We start from the raw sequence: 18,529 nt of genomic DNA on the forward strand, positions 1-18,529 counted from the left end.
GGAAGGAAGAGGAGCGGATTGTCTAATAGAATATTTGTCACTTATCAAAGTTTACTTTAAAGAATTTTTAAATTTCAATTTACTTTGTATATTTTTTATATATTAGATATTCTATTACTTTATATATTAGATCAGGTACTCTATCGTAATGTAATATGATATACGTAAAACTCACGATTATTCAAGTACTTTCTTTGTATGTAACGCTGTTTATGTAATATGATTGTAAAAATATCTCTCCCAATTTTTACCTTTCACGCTATTAATTTATCATTAGAACAGAATTGTACGTATTGCACGTATCGTGACAGAAAGTAACAAACTGATATATTATTAATAAATAAATAACGAGTGGTAGATGATAAATATATCCATTACCTGTTAATAATTAATAGACAATGATAAATCTCATCGTTAATAAGATATACTTCGTGAAAAATAAATTCCACCGAACAAACTAACAAATTTATATTTTAATAAATAATGAATACATAATAAATATATCGATCGTCCATTAATAATCAATGAATAAAAATTCCATCTATTAATACATAAGTACAGTGTATGTGTTACTTTAGACTACGTTCACTCGTGATCTAACATAGATCAGATCAACAGGTATACCAGTACATCAGGTTTGCAATAACAAGTTTGAAAGCGCGTGGTCACGAGGTTCAGTGTGACGATTAGAAAAGCGATTAGGATGGATACGTGAACAAACGAACTAGTACTATTTAGTTTCTCTGCCAGTTGTTGGTAAATCATGATTTAGAATCAACCGGAAAGCAGATTGTCCGAAGAGGTAGCTAGAGGAGCTAAACGAGCTTAGGACAGCGCTCCGAGGAACGTCTAAACGCTATACATACCCGGCTATGTGTGTACACTGTACACACATGCCATATCGCGTTACTACAAAATCACTATGTACTTCGTAGTTGGTCTGTTCTTATTCTTCGAGCGTCAATCATCCCATTCATAACTTTCTATTTGTTACACCGAATTCTACGAGACTCATGAATGAATAACATATTTCTCGATATTGATAAAACGAAAAATATATGAATTTACATGAACATATGTGGTAATAGAATAGTTTTAATTGAAAAAAGTTTTACGAGGATTTTAAAATCGATGGCGCGATATACTTTACAATAACAAAAATATTTTAATCACGCGTCGCGAATAAGGTAATATCTGTTTGTATGAAGGAAATTGTTTTTGGTAATATAGGGATAATAATATCGAATATTGCCTTGTTAAACATTTTTTTGTGTGGTGATAATGGGAGGTAGAACGCAAATAAATGTATTTCAATCTTTTTCTTTCTTTAGAAAGGTAAGATTGCAAAAGAAGAATAATTTAGGAGAAAAAAATATGAAATAAAAAAGAAAATAAACTTTGGAGGCGCCGGGTATCGATCCCGGTACCTCTCGCATGCTAAGCGAGCGCTCTACCATCTGAGCTACGCCCCCTGTTATCAAAATCTTATCTTTCCCGCGTCTCGATGCCGCGATTTAAATTAACAACTATAAATTTCATTATTTTTCGCAATAAACTAAAACATTCTGATAGACGAAGTTACTTTTTAACGTTGAAATAATTTTTCATCGTAACCAACCTTTTATCCACTCCCGTGTAATGTCCTTTCCTAATAGTATAACCTTTATGTCACCTACGAACTATTTTTAAAAACAAAGACTTGTTTTTTACGTTTTTTATAAAGTTAAAAACGTATTAAGAAACGTAAAAAAGCAACGCTGCTTTAAATCCGTATATAAAATTCTGTCGAAGCAAGCAGTAATTTTACGTTATGGTACAGTTTTATAAGAGTTATAAGAATGCTTTAGAATCAAATTAGTTGCCCATCAAGATGTGTTGCTCGTTTCATCCCCCACTTGTTTCGTTTGCTTTCTCATTTGACCACATGGCGCCACTTCGTTCGCAGGATTGCAGAATCGCGAAAGAGGATGAACTCAGTATATACACGTTATAGCACAAGTACTACACGTCAGATTATCTGTTAACTTTCTTGTATGCGAGCTACTATGTTTCTTGAATATTTTAAGTCAACTTTAAAAAATTTCAGTGATAAGCTTGCAGGTTTTTATGGAATGTTGTGCATAATATCCCGATTTCAGTAAAATAAGAGATATGTACATTGCCGGGAAAAAAGAAAGAATAAACGAGTTTTATTTAATACGATAGGATAAAATAAAATAAAATAAATATCGATCGTTAGAAAAATAAATTACACGTATATTATACTTTCTCTAAGTTACTGATTAATTCCAGTAAGTGAGAAATTAGAGGAGCAATTCCATTTAAGTTTTGACTTTTGTAACTTTTAACTAGCCATTTAACTTTTGAATTAATTTTCCAATTTGTTGACCTTGCAACGATGGCGCCTCTTATTCCTAATTTACACGACTATTTGGTATTTTTACCATAGCATAGCGTACATGGTGTAATACTCCTACTTACACCAAATACTTCTTTCGTTTCTACTATCTTCCAACCTACTTTCTTCAAAAATATTTCATCCCAAAAATAATAAAGAAAATCAATTTTCACGATACACGATACCCTCATTTACTAAAACATTCTCCAATCTTTAATTCACTTCACATTCTACGTATGTGTTACTTTCTAAACTTCGGAAATCTCTCCACCTCGTTCCCAACTTGTAACGCCAAGACCGATAATTTTTCCAACTCTCGAATTTCCAATCTGCCTTCAAAACTTGTCTTTCGACTTTCCTTCAAACTCTGCTCTCGGAATATTTCTCATCCTTTTTCCTATCCATTCTTCACGCACGAGCGGCGCACAGGTCGTTAAAAAATCATGACTCGGATGGCTTAACACGGGATTACAGCTGGTCGAAGAGAGCTCATCGGGTACATGGCAAGGGATGAAGCTATAAGGATGGGGTGGGTAATCGATCAGGGCCGCGCACTCGATATTCCATCGCTTTGATATTCGATTTGCAGGCGATTCTATCGGAACATCGACGTAGACGGAACGCAACAGTATCGTTCCGCGATAACCATAAACAGAGTCAGCCAACGTTTATTGGATTTCGAGGTGGCGGCGTATCGGAAAGAGAAAGCCGATATTGACGATGAAAGTGTGACCGAGAGAAAGAGGTCCTGCGAACCTCTGTGACTCTATGACAGCCTGTTACGTCAGCAGGCCTCTTTTCCGATAATTTGCCCCTCATTAACGTAAAAGTAACGCACACGCAGTTGGAGGGGATGACGTTTTGGATTTTACGGCTTTAAAACGTCTACGTTCTGCCTCCTTTCGATGGCTGCGGCCCTGCTCACCGTTTGCTCTTATTTTCCGATACCACAATCCACCCTCTCTTTTTATCCATTCTTTATCGCTCTACGTCTGTGTCGGTTTTCTTCCTGTCCCGTCATTTTGTTTTTTCGCATTTCGTAGCGATTTACCGATGTTATCGATAAGTATAAGTAAAGAGATCCGAAAGCGCATAATCGTAGAAAGTACGTATGATATAGAGAAATACATCGAATATCGAAAGTACGAAGTATTAGAGTGGTTTTTGTAATGCTTATCAGTAGATAAAACAATTTTCTATCGAAGATCTGTTTCTTTAATTATATTTTCAAGAATATAAATTTGCACAAAAGTGCACAAGGTCTATCGACAAGCACGGCGACAGTGTATCAAGCTTCTATAGCGTTGGTCAATGATATTATTAATGAGAGCGATAGAATTTTAAGATCGATTCGAGAATCTTTAACGTTTTAAATCTCGTTGAGAAAAAATGGATCGAAAGTTTCTTGGTACCGATGCATCTACGATTTCCACAATGTTCAATATTTACGACGAAATCGAGCGGGTTTAATATTTCGTATTGTATGTTTATCGCCACTCTAGCAAATTACGCGGCAAATGAAGATACATTAGATGACAGTCATGTGAAACAGTGGCAAATTACCTCGAATTGAAGCAGTGTCTTTTAAACGCTCGAAATATTCCCTCGCAGTAGAAATTCCGTTTTGACGTAACGTCGTCTACTTTCGGATATTCGGACGTAAAAATACGTGGCGCTATTTCTGCCGGATAATTGTCTTTCGACAGCCTGTCTGGTGATCTAAATCGTATCGTTTTAAATCTTGCGCAAAGATTCGCCTTCAATTTCAACGACAAAGAAAGAAAAATAAATAAAGAGATATCGATGGACGTTGGTAGAACGATCATTAATTTTACTAATTTTCTACTAATACGTTTCTTCTATACGGATGAACAAAAATTTTAATTTCTGAACGATCTTATCCGAAATTTATAATGCATTTAGATACGTAACACGCGTATACTTCTGAGTTGAAGAGATTCGCATTTTCAAAGGAATTTCTGGTATGTTTATTATAGATAGTTGGCCAGCTTTCTAGTAGCTTTTGTAGTTAGGTTAACACTGTTCAACTATTCAAAGACTGAGCCGTTCACTGAACTATTTGCATGTAAACAGCTGTAGAACTAACAAATTTGTTATTTCATAGCCAGGAGCGTGTATCGAGTGGCCGATACGATGTATCATATTTGTAGATTTTAAATCGGTTTACGTACGAGAAGTTGCAACAGATTTGAAAATCGAACTTACAGGAAACGTTCGAGCTTCGATTAATGGGACTATTATATCGTTAGAGCAATCGTTTAGACTTAAATTACTCTTGATGAGTATCTTCTAAGGCAATGTAATCTTTTAATCGTGTATTATTTAAGTACACGGTAGCAATTCTGCGATTACGTAAGCAATTTTGCATAAAGTCGTCCCGACGATTTAAATTGCTCGTTAAGTATTCGAAACAATTATACTATTTTATGGTTTGTTCAGACATCGAAGATATTTCAGAGTATTAACTCAGTCCTGAGTTATGGTCATGGTCACGCATGATGCGCTATGCATAAAACTCCTTTTATGCGTTTCGTGTGGAGGATGAAACGCGCGTGATATTACTCATAGGCTGACCTTTGTCAATTCTTGGACGTTTATCGGTTGCATTTCCGCTATGAGAAAGCGCGACAGACGAGAAAATGCGCACAGTCACTGTGCTTGTTCCACCAGTTCGTTCGTTCCAAACGGTTTCTGTTATAGCACGGTGATCGATGCCAATGATTATGACACAGCTGTATGGCTACTGAATATCCCGCGTGAACTAGATCTACAATGTTGTGGAACGAGATCTGCGGTAAATTCGTATATAATTTAGAATTCAACGATCTTCGTATATTTTAGAATAATCGTAGAACTACGAAGCGGTCCGCTAACTTTATTTAACGTTATCCGCGGTGGCGTTCGCATAACAGAAATTTCGAACTTTCAATCGCAGATTTCATACTATGAAACTTTTAATTCTATAAATAAACGAAGTTTCCAAATAAATTTGAAATTTGAAATTTAAGGTTGGAGCGCTTGAAAATTTGAAATTTCTAAATTTCCGACTTCATAAGTCCAACTACCCGAATTCGATGTGTATTTTTAACTTCTTTGCACGTTCCTCAAAGAATTAGATATTACGGTACGAAGAAATGATTTCTCTAAGAATAAATCCGACGAATTTCAGTTTTAGTAGAAAACACTAGGAGACACGTGGCTTTGGATCTCTTATTCGAGTTCCAAATTTATTCATCCACTTCGCAGAAGTTTATCTCGTTCTTTCTCTTAAACGGATTGCTTACCAAGTTTCCTTCGAAAACGATGAGACGAAATCTTCGTAAAAATAGTGGCGGATCGGTGAACGTTATGGTCAGAGGTTACATTTGTAGAACACATGGCTGGTGTTATGTCACGAAAAGGAACGTCGAGTCAAGTGCATGTCTGACCCAAGGCGCCATAGGAATAACTTTGAAGCGTGCTCGCAAACTTCCGTTATTTATAGTACAACCTGACCAACTACATATCTTGGGTACGTTCACCGGCCAATCGAATCTGAATTCAACGTTTCGGTTTCGGCATAATGAATGTTATGTGCCGTTCATCCACCGTATCTCTACATTACTCGTATTTGCATCTACGCTTCGTTTTCCGCCGTTTGGCCGCATTATCTCACGCGTTCCGAATTTCACGGGGCAATTTCCAACAGATTTATTGGGTTATACATCGTGTTATTCAAGGTTCGCGAATGATACCTCGAATGAGAAGATTTTCGCGAATATTTGGATCCACGTGTAGTTTGATGTACGTATTTCTGGACAAACTCGTCATTTTTTATTGGACGCAGACGAATTAGAGAATTTTGAAAGAATTAATAATCGAATTATACTCTGGTTCATCTTTCGTGTTCTTAGGTGAAAGTTCATACGGATGATCACGAGTTATAATCATAATCGAAATTGTATAGTTGAACTTCATATAGCGTAACATTACGCTTGGTTTTATTTTTTTCAATTTATTTTACAACGTGTTTAAACAAATTATTCGATCGAAATTTTACGATAATTTTAGTTTAGAACGTTCGAGGATGTTACGCGAATTTTCTCAGACTTTTTAATTTCGTGGCAAGCGTATCAAATATGAAAAACTCGCTGTTACAATTTAAAGTAAGTGTTGATAATCGGTGCGATTTGGTATTTTGTAGATTTATTATCTTGTTAAGCACGGGCAAATAGAATTTTAATCGGATTGATAAACTGGAAAATTCCTATGAATGATCGAATGCAACAAGAATAATTAAAACTTTAAGAAAATAATCTCATTCTACATGTAATTATATTATTTTTTCATACTAAGTATTTTAAGGTAGCAATCTCATGAACAATAGAAACTTTTACCTCCGTTCTACACATAAAACATTCAATTATTCTTTCATCTTACAAAAAAATACTATCGCTATGATTTCATACATCTGCAAACTCCGTTTCCGAATATTCCTTACAAATTTATCTTCTGAAATCTTTGTTCCACGAAAGCCTGATCCAACCTAACATAATGTTGCGTCTCTTTTCCATCTCGTGCCGTCTAAGCAGGTACGTGGATATCTCGTAGGTCGTTTCATTCTATCACGAAGATGAGTCTACGCGACATTTTTGGTGTTTCACGCGCGAAAGAATTCCGCCGTTGTATATTTAGAAATGTGCTTAGTCATTTAAATCCCGGGCTTACCTAAGTCTACTCGCAGTAACTTACACGTTTATAAGCGAATCGTGTGAACGTTTTCGCACATCGTGAGATATAAATTTTAGGCCGGTTGCACAGCGACGCGATGATAAATCAGACGATGAAAGATTTAGCCGGCAGCTTTATAAAATGGACTTAACAGGTAATGGGGCACAAATTCTCTGCTCGCATGACGCATAGCGCCGGGTATTAAGAGGCCCATACACGAAACCAGGTGAATTATTCCATCTCATTTTGGGAGCTTATCTTATCGGTGGCCGCGCGAGGTGAAATGGACGTGAATCTGATAAATGAATCTCCAGTTCGTAGGCTCGTACGTTTCCAATTTATTAATGTGCACAGTAGATTCCGAATTGAAATTCTTCCTTTGAAGAAACTGGTACTTTCGTTGATTATTGCTTAATAGCTTAATAAATGTCGTTTCTTCACATTTAACTCTTTGCAGCTCTAGTAGGAGACAAAGTGTCCTTGCTTTCTTATTATTTATTAAGTACGTACATTTTTATTTATGTATATACATAATTATTTATTACGTATCGGAAACTTATTGAAAAAATTCGAATTCCGCCTAATAATTAAACATGTAAATTAATTTTCTAAATTTTTCTAATCGTTTTGTGTCATATAATTGGTCGTTTATAAACAAGTCAAATCTACTTTGTTATATCTTTTTTTTACGATACAATTTCTTCAAGTTTGATAGAATTAAAGTTCTAAAATATTATAAGTTTGACGTTAAAATGATAAAACATCGGACGGTTGCTTTGGTTTTTGTATTAGGTTGTTCAGAAGAGTCGAGATCGTTGTTATCTTGTCTGGTTTGGTAAATATTCCGTAAGTATCTACGTTTTATCTCTTTCGGAGCGCAATATGCAGAGACGGGAGTTTTCGACGATTTTCTTTTACGGACATAGACTTGATCAAACTGCCTCGAACTGCTTTTACGAAATTGGAATCAACAAACTTATACGATGGCGAAAGCAACGTATCGGTGTCTATTTTGTTGAGAAACTTCCAGTTTAAAATACCTACACCTATCGATACTTTCCACATCGGAAACGATATTCATCGTGCAACTCAACTACGTAAACTAATAGGAAGCTCATTTATTTACGTAGATATATCTTTCTACAAATGATAATTTCATTCAACGAACATTTAGTATTTCGTAGCGTTTCTTCAACAATGTGTTCTTCTATATTTTGCGTCGATTGGAAATATTCCAACACGAATATCGAATTTTAAGATGAGCGTACTGTTCAATGAATAAGTTGCGAGATTGAATTTCAAAGAATTTCGATTCTCCGTTTCTTGAAAAATAATAGAACGTCAAATATTTTCCAGTAATCTATTCGTCACGAAGTAGAAAGAAAATTGGCCAAATTTCCTCTGAATACCGTCGATCGAAAAAGTTGAGTCGTCGAATAAGGTGATAGTCCCTTTTTGAAGTTTGTAAGTTCGAAATTTCCATTATGAGTCATCTTTCATGTCGCTCTTCGATACACGACGAAGAGTGGCTTAAATTCGAATAAAACGCTATTTTCTCCCTTCAACCACCAAAGAATCTCCAAAGAATTATGTTAATACACGAAGATGCAAAGTGAATAGTAAAAAGGGGTTGTCGAGTTCAGTCGTACATTTCGTGAATCATCCCCAGTGCATCTGTTCGGTGATATATCCGAGCAACTGGTTTTTAAGGATTCTCGAAAACACGCGTGACGATGCGTGCAAATATAAATCAACAGCTTAATGGCGTTCCCCAGATTTTTGCAAAATCAACCCTCGCGAGATTCTTTCTCACGGCTGACTTGGTTCTTAAATTAGATGCGACGTAACTCCGCAGATTGTCGAATCTCCTATAAATTATTAACCCGTGGAAGAATCCAAGAATTTTTTCATCGTCATGCGAACCTCTCAGAGGTCGAACCGATTCGTTCCGCTTTTTGTAAATTTCGTAATTCCATCGTTTAATGATTCATCTTAGATTACAAGATTATTTGTGGTAAAAGTACTTTGCCAGAACGAACCGTTATGGTTGCAGTGATCGATAGTTACTGTAATAAAGCAGAATAAATGTTGGACCGAACAAAAGCCACGTGATTCATGCTGCAGGTCGATCGTTAAATGGAACGCGAACTTCGTTTAAATAACAATTCTCAATTCCTTGACACGTTCATCTCCGAACTCGGACACGAAGTGGCAACTTAATCTCAAACTTCGCGTTTACACACGGTCAACTCTTCCTCACGAAAACTGGTATTTGATCGAGTAACTAAAAGTCTGTTAGGAGCGGAATAAATATCGAAATTTTACGAAGCAACTTAAATACCTTATTGCCAGTTGCAACTTTGTTCTCTGATATTTCCTTTTAACTAACAAGCTACGATTTAATTAACTTACGTGTTACAATTAATTAAAGATAGCGAAGAGCTTGCAGAGAATCCGTACATTTACTTAACTCGTAAAATCAAGTCGCTACAGATGTGCATACTTGATATTTTCTAATCGGAAATGACGTCGATGAATCGTTAAAATTAGACAGGTGAAAAGACAATGGACATCTGTGTTGCATCAGTCTGATCGCTTGTTCGACAAACCCGGAAGCGATAAAACAACAATATCGACGGAATTAAATGACGCGATCATAACAGATTATCTGAGCAACGTCATAAGTCAACTGGGGAGTACTGGGACCTTCTATCGCACTCAGACAGGATGTAACATTGAACTTAACTGGCTAATAACCTCCGGCTATATCCAATCTATAGACAAACTTTTGATCTTTTGATGCATCAGAGTTGCAACGTTGTATGACGGTGAATTATGCGAGAGACATTTCTATTAGTACATCGAATCTTTTATTCGCACGAGTGTCCAGTGTTCGAAATAAAATTTATAAGCGTTAAAGTAAGCTTAATAATGTTTGCAGCAATCCACACGTAACCGTGCTATACGTTCGTTGGTATCTGCACGTGCAACAAAGTTGAAACGATGGATGAAAACCATTTAACACCTCGCTCACGTGTGTCACGTCTGTAGTTAAACACTTGTCGCGTTTTTCTCGTTAATAAAAAACGACGCGCGTGTGGGTACGCTAAGTATGACAGATGACGAGGGACCAGCTTCGTAACGATTTGCACGGGACATTTGCAGAAGCGACAAACGGTGCAATTTCGCAATGAAAGATGATCCGATCTGGTGGGTCCGATAGAACCCGGAATATACCCGGATTTTTCCGCGACGTTGTGCACCAGAGAATAATTATTACACGCTGCGTGTTATTTTAAGATAACTAGATAGCTAGATATATCAAACTCATCAAAACGACACGCCACAAATTTTGTTCTTTTCAAATGATTAAAGTATATGAATAATTGCGGAAAAATTAGCAACACTTTTATCATAATTATACATGCACAGTATATATTCGCTAGTCGATAGTTGTAGTTCTAGTCTGTTGATTGATTTGTCTGTCAGTTAAGAGCGACTCTTGGGCGAGGCAAAGCGATTACCATCCACGAAATGGTTTTATTACAAATCGTTTACTTTAATCGCGAGTATCTAATAAACTACAGAGATTTCCGTCGTTTCTTACTTGTAATAGAATCTTCCAGTAAGTGATTTAAAGGAAGCTTTAAAAATTCCAGTTCTAAAAACACAATGATTCTTATCAATTTATTTACACAATCCCACACATACGCGGGTATCGCTTCGCTTTTATGCGAGCACACAAATACGCGTGTAAAGAGATTCTCGAGCGTCGAGAAGCCGGAACAACTCTCTTGTTTAGTCAGTTTAATAAATCCTCGTTAATAGTAGCAGCGTTAACAGAAGTCGCGACGAAAGCCCGTTTTTTTCGTCGGGAAAATAGCGAACAGGCGGATTAGCGTTGGCCGGGCTCTCGTAAAACTCGATTTTCGCGCGAACAAACCGTCCATCCGGTGATCGGTTTATCCACCACCTCCCTTTATCCTTTTCCGGTATTTTTATTCTTTTTCCCCTCTATGTTTTTGCTTTTATGCCTGGCCAGCAACCGAGAGGATCGGTACTATCGTTTCCGTTGATCGTAAAGCTGTGATTTAACAAGCCACGAAAAAACTCGTCGACGTAAATTCATCGATAGTCTCGCGGCGAACGAGTAGCAAAACTGCATCGAGAGTCCTTCCGGGATCGGATTTTTATCTTTTTTATGCACGTGGAACTGTTCCAACGCGGCGACCAATTCCGCTTATATTTTTTTCTCTCATCTTTTTGTTTCGTATGCACCTCCTTTCTCTTTTTTATTTTCTGTTTTTTCTTTTTTTTTTTTTTGGTTGAACTTCACGCCACTTGTGGCAATCGCAGCCGCGAATCGTTTGAACGGTGTTACTACATTTTTTCGAGAGTATTTATGTAGATATATGGGTACGCGCCATTCTTTTACCATCAGGTTGGAAAAATCGTCCTATTTTCTTCCTCTCTCTAATCTGTTTCGCACGATTAAAATCATTTTTTTCAGCCACTCGTCTGCAGCCTTATTTTTACCGACGTCGTCTGCACGCTTGATCGTTCAAGTCCACACAGTACCTTTTTTCCCCAGCTTTTCGCGTTTTAAAAAATCCGCCAAAATTCTTCAATATCCTTGCAATACTTTTGCAAAATAATTCTAGAATACCATCCAATAGGTTTTATTTCCATATGTTACGTTAATGCTTTTGAGCGAAGCGAGATTCAAGCAGAAATATGTGAAAAACGAAAAATTACTTAAAAATGTAACTTCATACAAAAATATAAATTCTGATGACTGCTGATTTACAATTTTTTGGTATATCACGTATCGAATTGTTTCGTTTAAAGCGTACTCTAATGCGTAAGAAACAACGAGCCGAAACAATTTTACTCAGACGTACTAATTTTCCCTGATTTATCCCCTTCCACGATCTATCTATCTTTAACTTGACCCAGAAGCTTCTGAAGAAAAATCGCGTATACCATAATCAAATACGTGTATAATCCATCAAGGTTGCAAAACGCGTTTATTTTCACACGTGTAACATCCGTTTTCCGTCGTCTGGCGTCCAGAAATCGCAATATCGCTTGCTCTACTCGGGTCTTACGTTACATCCTATCCGATTCAACGTCAATATTTGACAAAGAGAATTACATTTGTCCAATCGATGGATCTTAGGCTACAGTTTGCTGACGTTTATCATAGACGACGATATAGCATGATAACATGCACGTGGTTTGACCAGCGCGTGTCAGCTTTCGTTTTGTTTGCTCTTTCCACTAGTCGACGAAATTTACATTAGAAACACAGATAATTCAGTTGCTATCCTATTAAAAGTAAGATATTGATGTAGCGTTTAATTAAATCTTCTACATCCATGGTATTTGTACGAAATAGATTAACGTAGAATATTGAAACAACGTAGTACGATATTATCGTTGTTTCTACGAATTTGTATGTATTTTTCTCTGTAACTCGTAAAGTAAATTATCATTGTTATTTAGGTAGATCATTCGATAGAAATTTTTCTCGTCGATGCAAAAAGTCAACATTTATAATTTACACGCTGTTCTCGTCCAAATGAGTAACCCTTAAAAAATTGTAATCGAGAGATGTATCTTTCAAGTGAAAAGCTTTTAATCTTTAATTCAAGCTTTCTGATTTCATTTTTACATATATGTATATTCATCTACGTATTATAACTAATATACTAATATAAAACGTACTAACAAAATAATAAAATTCTTAAGAATTCGATAGAAAATAGCATAAGACTTTACTTGCAACTATTCAGATATTTCTCTACCAACATCGTTATCAGCTGTTACAATGGAATCTTGTTAATTCGTCTTATTAGCGAATAGTCGACAGTATGATTTTCTTGCTGCGCAATCAAAAGATTACACGCGTTCATTAAGAAATTCTTAAGAGATACAACATTCTTAAAAAAGACTCGTTTTCTTAATTCCTTTCGCGAAATAGCTAAAAGCTCTGAGGAATATGATGTGAACGCGTCTTAACCTGATTTTACGTACGAACCACGTGTCTTTAATTAATCAGAAAGCTCGTGGTTGCGGTTTATCGACGAATGCAGACCCTTTCAACCGAAGGTTTGTCAACACGGTTAACATTTGTGGACTTTGCTAATACGCAAATATCGCGAGAAATTTTCTTTAGCATTCGTTACATTTAGACGGCTGAAAGCACTTTTCAACCTTTTTCTTTTCCTTCTCTTCTTTCTTCGTGGCTCCTTCTGCTCCATAGAAAGAATATAAAATATTCTACGATTCTGTTCGTCCTTGGAAGTGTTTCCATCGTATTTCTAATTAAATGTTCTATTGTATAGTTCCTGTCATGTTCATGGCGCTGCTATTTTATTATTATTGGTCTCGAGAAACTAGCTTTCCGGGAGAAATTGAAATTTATCGTTTTCCTAAGTTTGTGTGTTAAGTAGATTGTCGCTTATTTATGCGAGGTATTTCATACATTTCCTTGGTTCTATTAAAGTTGTAATGGAGAACGTGATGTTACTGTCGCGGAATGGCAAAGATTTTTACGTAATTGACCTTTGTTCTTTTTTACATTGTTCAGAAACGAGACTAAAATAAGAAATTGCTTCCTACGTCTTTTTCTTTTGTTATATTTTATTTTATCAAATAATATATTGCAATCAATAATTAAATAATAATAATAATTTATTTAATATAGTTCAATTTTTATTCTACAATTTTAATTTTCGATATATTTTTGTCGTTAATCCTGCTTCGTTCTTTTAGTAATTTTTGAGTTAATTGTATCTTCCTATTCTTGAAAGACATTTTAAATTCATGCAAAATATGAAAACATTGTTACTATTATAAATGATGTTTCGTTTCAGTAGCACGTTAAAGTATTTTCCTGAAACGCTTTATTGGTACTATCACATGCAGCGAGGAAGCAATAAAAATAACCAGAATGCGTAATTGTGATCAAATTGTTATTAAATAACTTGCATTTTCATCGAGGCTCCATTACATTTGTTTAAACATTCCACCGTATCGCTTCGATTAATCATATGAAGTCATCTATACTAAGAGTATTCTAAGAGTATAAGCACTCGTAGCCTTCGCTTCGATAATAAACTATCAACGCAGGCGTACAATTGCAGCTAACAATAAATATCGACTGTTTTTCTAGACGCTGCCTTCGTTAAAGCAGCTCTACACGACGTTCTTTTATTACAGTTTCATTTTAAATCGGCGAATTAGAACTATGTCCCGTTGAACTTTGCCTCGCCACCAATTTCTGAACGAACCATTTAGAAGCCGTTAATCAACTTCATCAAAGTGAAAAGTGAAGAAAACGTTAAACAAGAAGTTTATAACAATCCATAACTTACCTAACGATACCTAATCTAATGCTTGTCAATTCACTAACGTTATTAATTGACCAATCATCGCGCAATTAATAAACTTTCTTTCTAAATAAATTACCACCTTTGTACCATTTTATATTGAAGGAAGCCAGATAAAATTTTCCACCTAATCTGACTAACGATTAGATAGAGAAATTTACAAGAAACGTAGTTGATCGATTCATCAATACCTTCGTATAATTATATCAATGAAAAAATCTAGCTCAGCTAGTGTCATGGAACAAAGAAGCTCGGACGATATGTTCAAGTATCGTATTTTTATTTGTCGCGATAATCGATAGAAAAGGGGAGCGTGTTACTCACCGAGAGCGCAGAACAGGACCAGTACCCAATGTATCGGCGCCTTCATCGCGTCGATCGTTTTCGAAACACTGGGGCAGGAGGATAAAAGCCCGGCGGCGACTCGCGTCCGAGGCGAAATAAAAAGACGAACGTACGTTTACAAGTTCTGTTTTCGATTTGCGTCAAGCGTACGCTCTCACCTATATTTAGGCAGCACAGCAATAATAGCACCGACCACGTTGAGGAAGGGGGAAACTGGAGAAAAAAGAAAAACGCGAGCTGAGGAACGCGACGTTCCGGTTGCGGGATTCAAATCGCTGACAGTCTGCCGGCCAATCAGCACGGTTTCCCTTCCTCTTCCGGTACCGAAGCAACCATTCACAGAAATTCCTTCGAAAGCATTCGACACCTTTCGAGTCTGTCTTGTTCGAACGACGCGTTTCTTGAAACTATGCGACGATCTTATTCGATCGAGAACGCTAGTTCGAAGTTTCGATTCTTATCTCGATTGCGCTGATTAACAAACTGCGGATCTTAATGCGCTCACGTGGAAAATTTGACGAGGTAAACGTGTAGAGAACGCGCGTAATTGTGATGCAAGTCAGTTGCTACTTTTCACGAGATAGCATTTTATGTTTGATATTATATGAAGTTTTATGTTTTCACCCGCGTAATGAAAATTTATAAAAAGCAACGTAAATTAAAACGTAGTATGGACGGGGATAAAGTTATTTTAATTGACTACGAAACTAAAGGCAGACGATGATACTTGTAAGGATGCCTGGCTAAATTCAAATTTTCAAAACCTTGACTTACACACCAGAATGATTTTCAGCCAGACAAATGAAAAAGTATAGGAAACGTACAAAGTACTCGGTATATGTCAGAAAAATTATCAGACGGAGTATTTGTTATTTTTCGTAAAAGTCAGAATTTGCATGGACATCCGTGGTCCGTTGACAACAACGCGATTTACGTACTTAATTTTGAAAGAAGACACACAGAATGCAAAGAAACGCTACACGTGGCGCGTTCGTTCACCAGCGACCGAGCAAATGCGATTAAAACCCTGACAGAATCGAACCGACCCTCCGATATCGGAGAACAATTCTGTCCCTCTTAGTTGAAAGGCGCGACACTTCGATTTAGCGGCTCGGAAGTACGATTTATCGGGAACTTCACAAAATTATTTAAATGACCGATTCGACGTATTTCTCCCTTCCTCGAAATTCCCCTTTGATTTTTATTTGCGTTTATCAATTCCAACGCAAAAGTGAACTACTTTAACTGAACTGAGACACTTTTAAAATATACGTACAGTATATGACACGCTATATATTCATGAAAATCTTTTATGCTAAATATCCGAAAACTTTCACGAATCACTGCGGTAGATTTTAACTAAAGAAGACGGAATTCGTCCTGTGTGTTAAAAACGGTCCAACCCAAACGAACGTCGCCACGCACTTGGAACTGTCGAGTTGTTGTTTGCCCGCGAACCTCGAACAGCCAATCCCCCTTGTCACGGGGAAACTTTGCTGTGAGACACTTCGTTATCCCAGGACGCGTAGAGTAGACACGGTGCACTTACTCGAGGAGGAAGATCCACGAGGTTTCAACGTTTCTACGGGCGAGACATGTCTATGCACACGTTGGAGTTAATGTCTGGAGCGCTGTTTGAACGATGGAGAAACGAAAGGCAGGAGGGCGACTGGTTCACTCTCTAATCCTCTGTCCCGGTCGTCTCCTCCGTCCCCCCCCCCCCCCCCCCCCCCCCCCCCCCCCCCCCCCCCCCCCCCCCCCCCCCCCCCCCCCCCCCCCCCCCCCCCCCCCCCCCCCCCCCCCCCCCCCCCCCCCCCCCCCCCCCCCCCCCCCCCCCCCCCCCCCCCCCCCCCCCCCCCCCCCCCCCCCCCCCCCCCCCCCCCCCCCCCCCCCCCCCCCCCCCCCCCCCCCCCCCCCCCCCCCCCCCCCCCCCCCCCCCCCCCCCCCCCCCCCCCCCCCCCCCCCCCCCCCCCCCCCCCCCCCCCCCCCCCCCCCCCCCCCCCCCCCCCCCCCCCCCCCCCCCCCCCCCCCCCCCCCCCCCCCCCCCCCCCCCCCCCCCCCCCCCCCCCCCCCCCCCCCCCCCCCCCCCCCCCCCCCCCCCCCCCCCCCCCCCCCCCCCCCCCCCCCCCCCCCCCCCCCCCCCCCCCCCCCCCCCCCCCCCCCCCCCCCCCCCCCCCCCCCCCCCCCCCCCCCCCCCCCCCCCCCCCCCCCCCCCCCCCCCCCCCCCCCCCCCCCCCCCCCCCCCCCCCCCCCCCCCCCCCCCCCCCCCCCCCCCCCCCCCCCCCCCCCCCCCCCCCCCCCCCCCCCCCCCCCCCCCCCCCCCCCCCCCCCCCCCCCCCCCCCCCCCCCCCCCCCCCCCCCCCCCCCCCCCCCCCCCCCCCCCCCCCCCCCCCCCCCCCCCCCCCCCCCCCCCCCCCCCCCCCCCCCCCCCCCCCCCCCCCCCCCCCCCCCCCCCCCCCCCCCCCCCCCCCCCCCCCCCCCCCCCCCCCCCCCCCCCCCCCCCCACCCCCCACCCCCCCCCCCCCCCCCCCCCCCCCCCCCACCACCACCCCCCCCCCCCCCCCCCCGACCGCTCGTCGTCTTCGCGTGTCGTCGAGGATTCACGATATTTTTGTATCCTCGTCGGAGAGGCGATCAACCGGAGGTTGTACGCGGAGGCGGGAACGGAAACCTTGTGCGTGGTGAAGTGGCTGAAATACGAACAAGTCGAACCCCCTTGTTACCCTTTAGGGTAAATACCGAGTCCGTTACGCTGCATCGATGACGACCTTTGAACTTTTTTTACGCTTGTCTTCTTTCAAGACTGCTTCAGGTTAGGCTGGTTCAGGTGCGAGATGGAAGATTGCAACTATAGTTGAATTTGCAACACGATATATGAGCCGGGTTTATGGCTCTGCGAGCAGGTTTTGTCTGTTTTATTGACAGTTAAGAGATTATAATTTGCTGGAGTGTTCTACTTTAGGGTGAAATTTTGCAATTGATTATTGTTATAGATACGTTGCGAATTTTTACGCAAACTCATATTTTTAAGATTACTATTCGAGTAGAAATCTTTTTCAACGTCTAGATAGTATAATTTTCGATATTTTTTGTACTTTTGCATATTATGGTAACATCTCATACATTTCGTACGCATTTCGATTTCTTTTAAATTAACAAGGAATATAAAATCAATTTAATCAATGAGATACGATAGTCGATACAATCAATAGTAAGTAAAATGAAACTTACAGTGTATGGACATGTTAAATATTTTATCCATCCTACTTTTTAACATAGAGGTTGTGGAAGAGAGTTGTAAAGATTCGTTTAGCTATTTCTTCTTTCCTCGTCGTCATCTTGCGAAGTTGCGAAAAAATTGAGCTACTTATAGCATCGTGTTAAACAATTTTCTTAAACTTTTTCATATGTAAATTATATTCTATATGCCTTCCACGATAACGTTGCATTTATATAAATCCTATGCATTACTTCATTACGTATTATGTCGGTCTTTAATAGATTAATTTGCATTCCAGCTAATGGACGTATTTCGCTTAAGCGCTATCGAATTGAATTTGCTATGTCAGTGTACGTATCGTTCTCATTATTACTTCGATAATTATGCTAAAATAAAATAAGGCTCTTGATGTATTTTTAGTAAGCATAGAAATGAAATTTA

The 18,529-nt window shown here is 39.6% G+C and overlaps 1 protein-coding gene and 1 non-coding gene across 6 annotated transcripts in view; both read right to left on the bottom strand.

Moving 5' to 3' along the window:
* Positions 1–16,593, bottom strand: part of LOC100744170 (xaa-Pro aminopeptidase 1) — a 46,119-nt gene extending 29,526 nt beyond the window's left edge. For 3 of the 5 annotated variants that reach the window (XM_003487223.4, XM_012382173.3, XM_024365659.2), the window contains exon 1: positions 14,848–16,593. In XM_003487223.4, the coding sequence (XP_003487271.1) occupies positions 14,848–14,893 (46 nt within the window). In that variant the 5' untranslated portion in view covers positions 14,894–16,593. The remainder of the gene's footprint in view (positions 1–14,847) is intronic. The other 2 variants (XM_033319284.1, XM_024365658.2) reach the window with 2 other exon arrangements.
* On the bottom strand, positions 1,400–1,472 carry TRNAA-AGC. Its single transcript has one exon. It is a non-coding gene; the product is annotated as a tRNA-Ala (tRNA).
* Positions 16,594–18,529: the final 1,936 nt, after the last annotated feature.

This window comes from Bombus impatiens, unplaced genomic scaffold (assembly GCF_000188095.3).
Source record: "Bombus impatiens unplaced genomic scaffold, BIMP_2.2 scf_0144, whole genome shotgun sequence".
Taxonomy (NCBI): domain Eukaryota; kingdom Metazoa; phylum Arthropoda; class Insecta; order Hymenoptera; family Apidae; genus Bombus; species Bombus impatiens.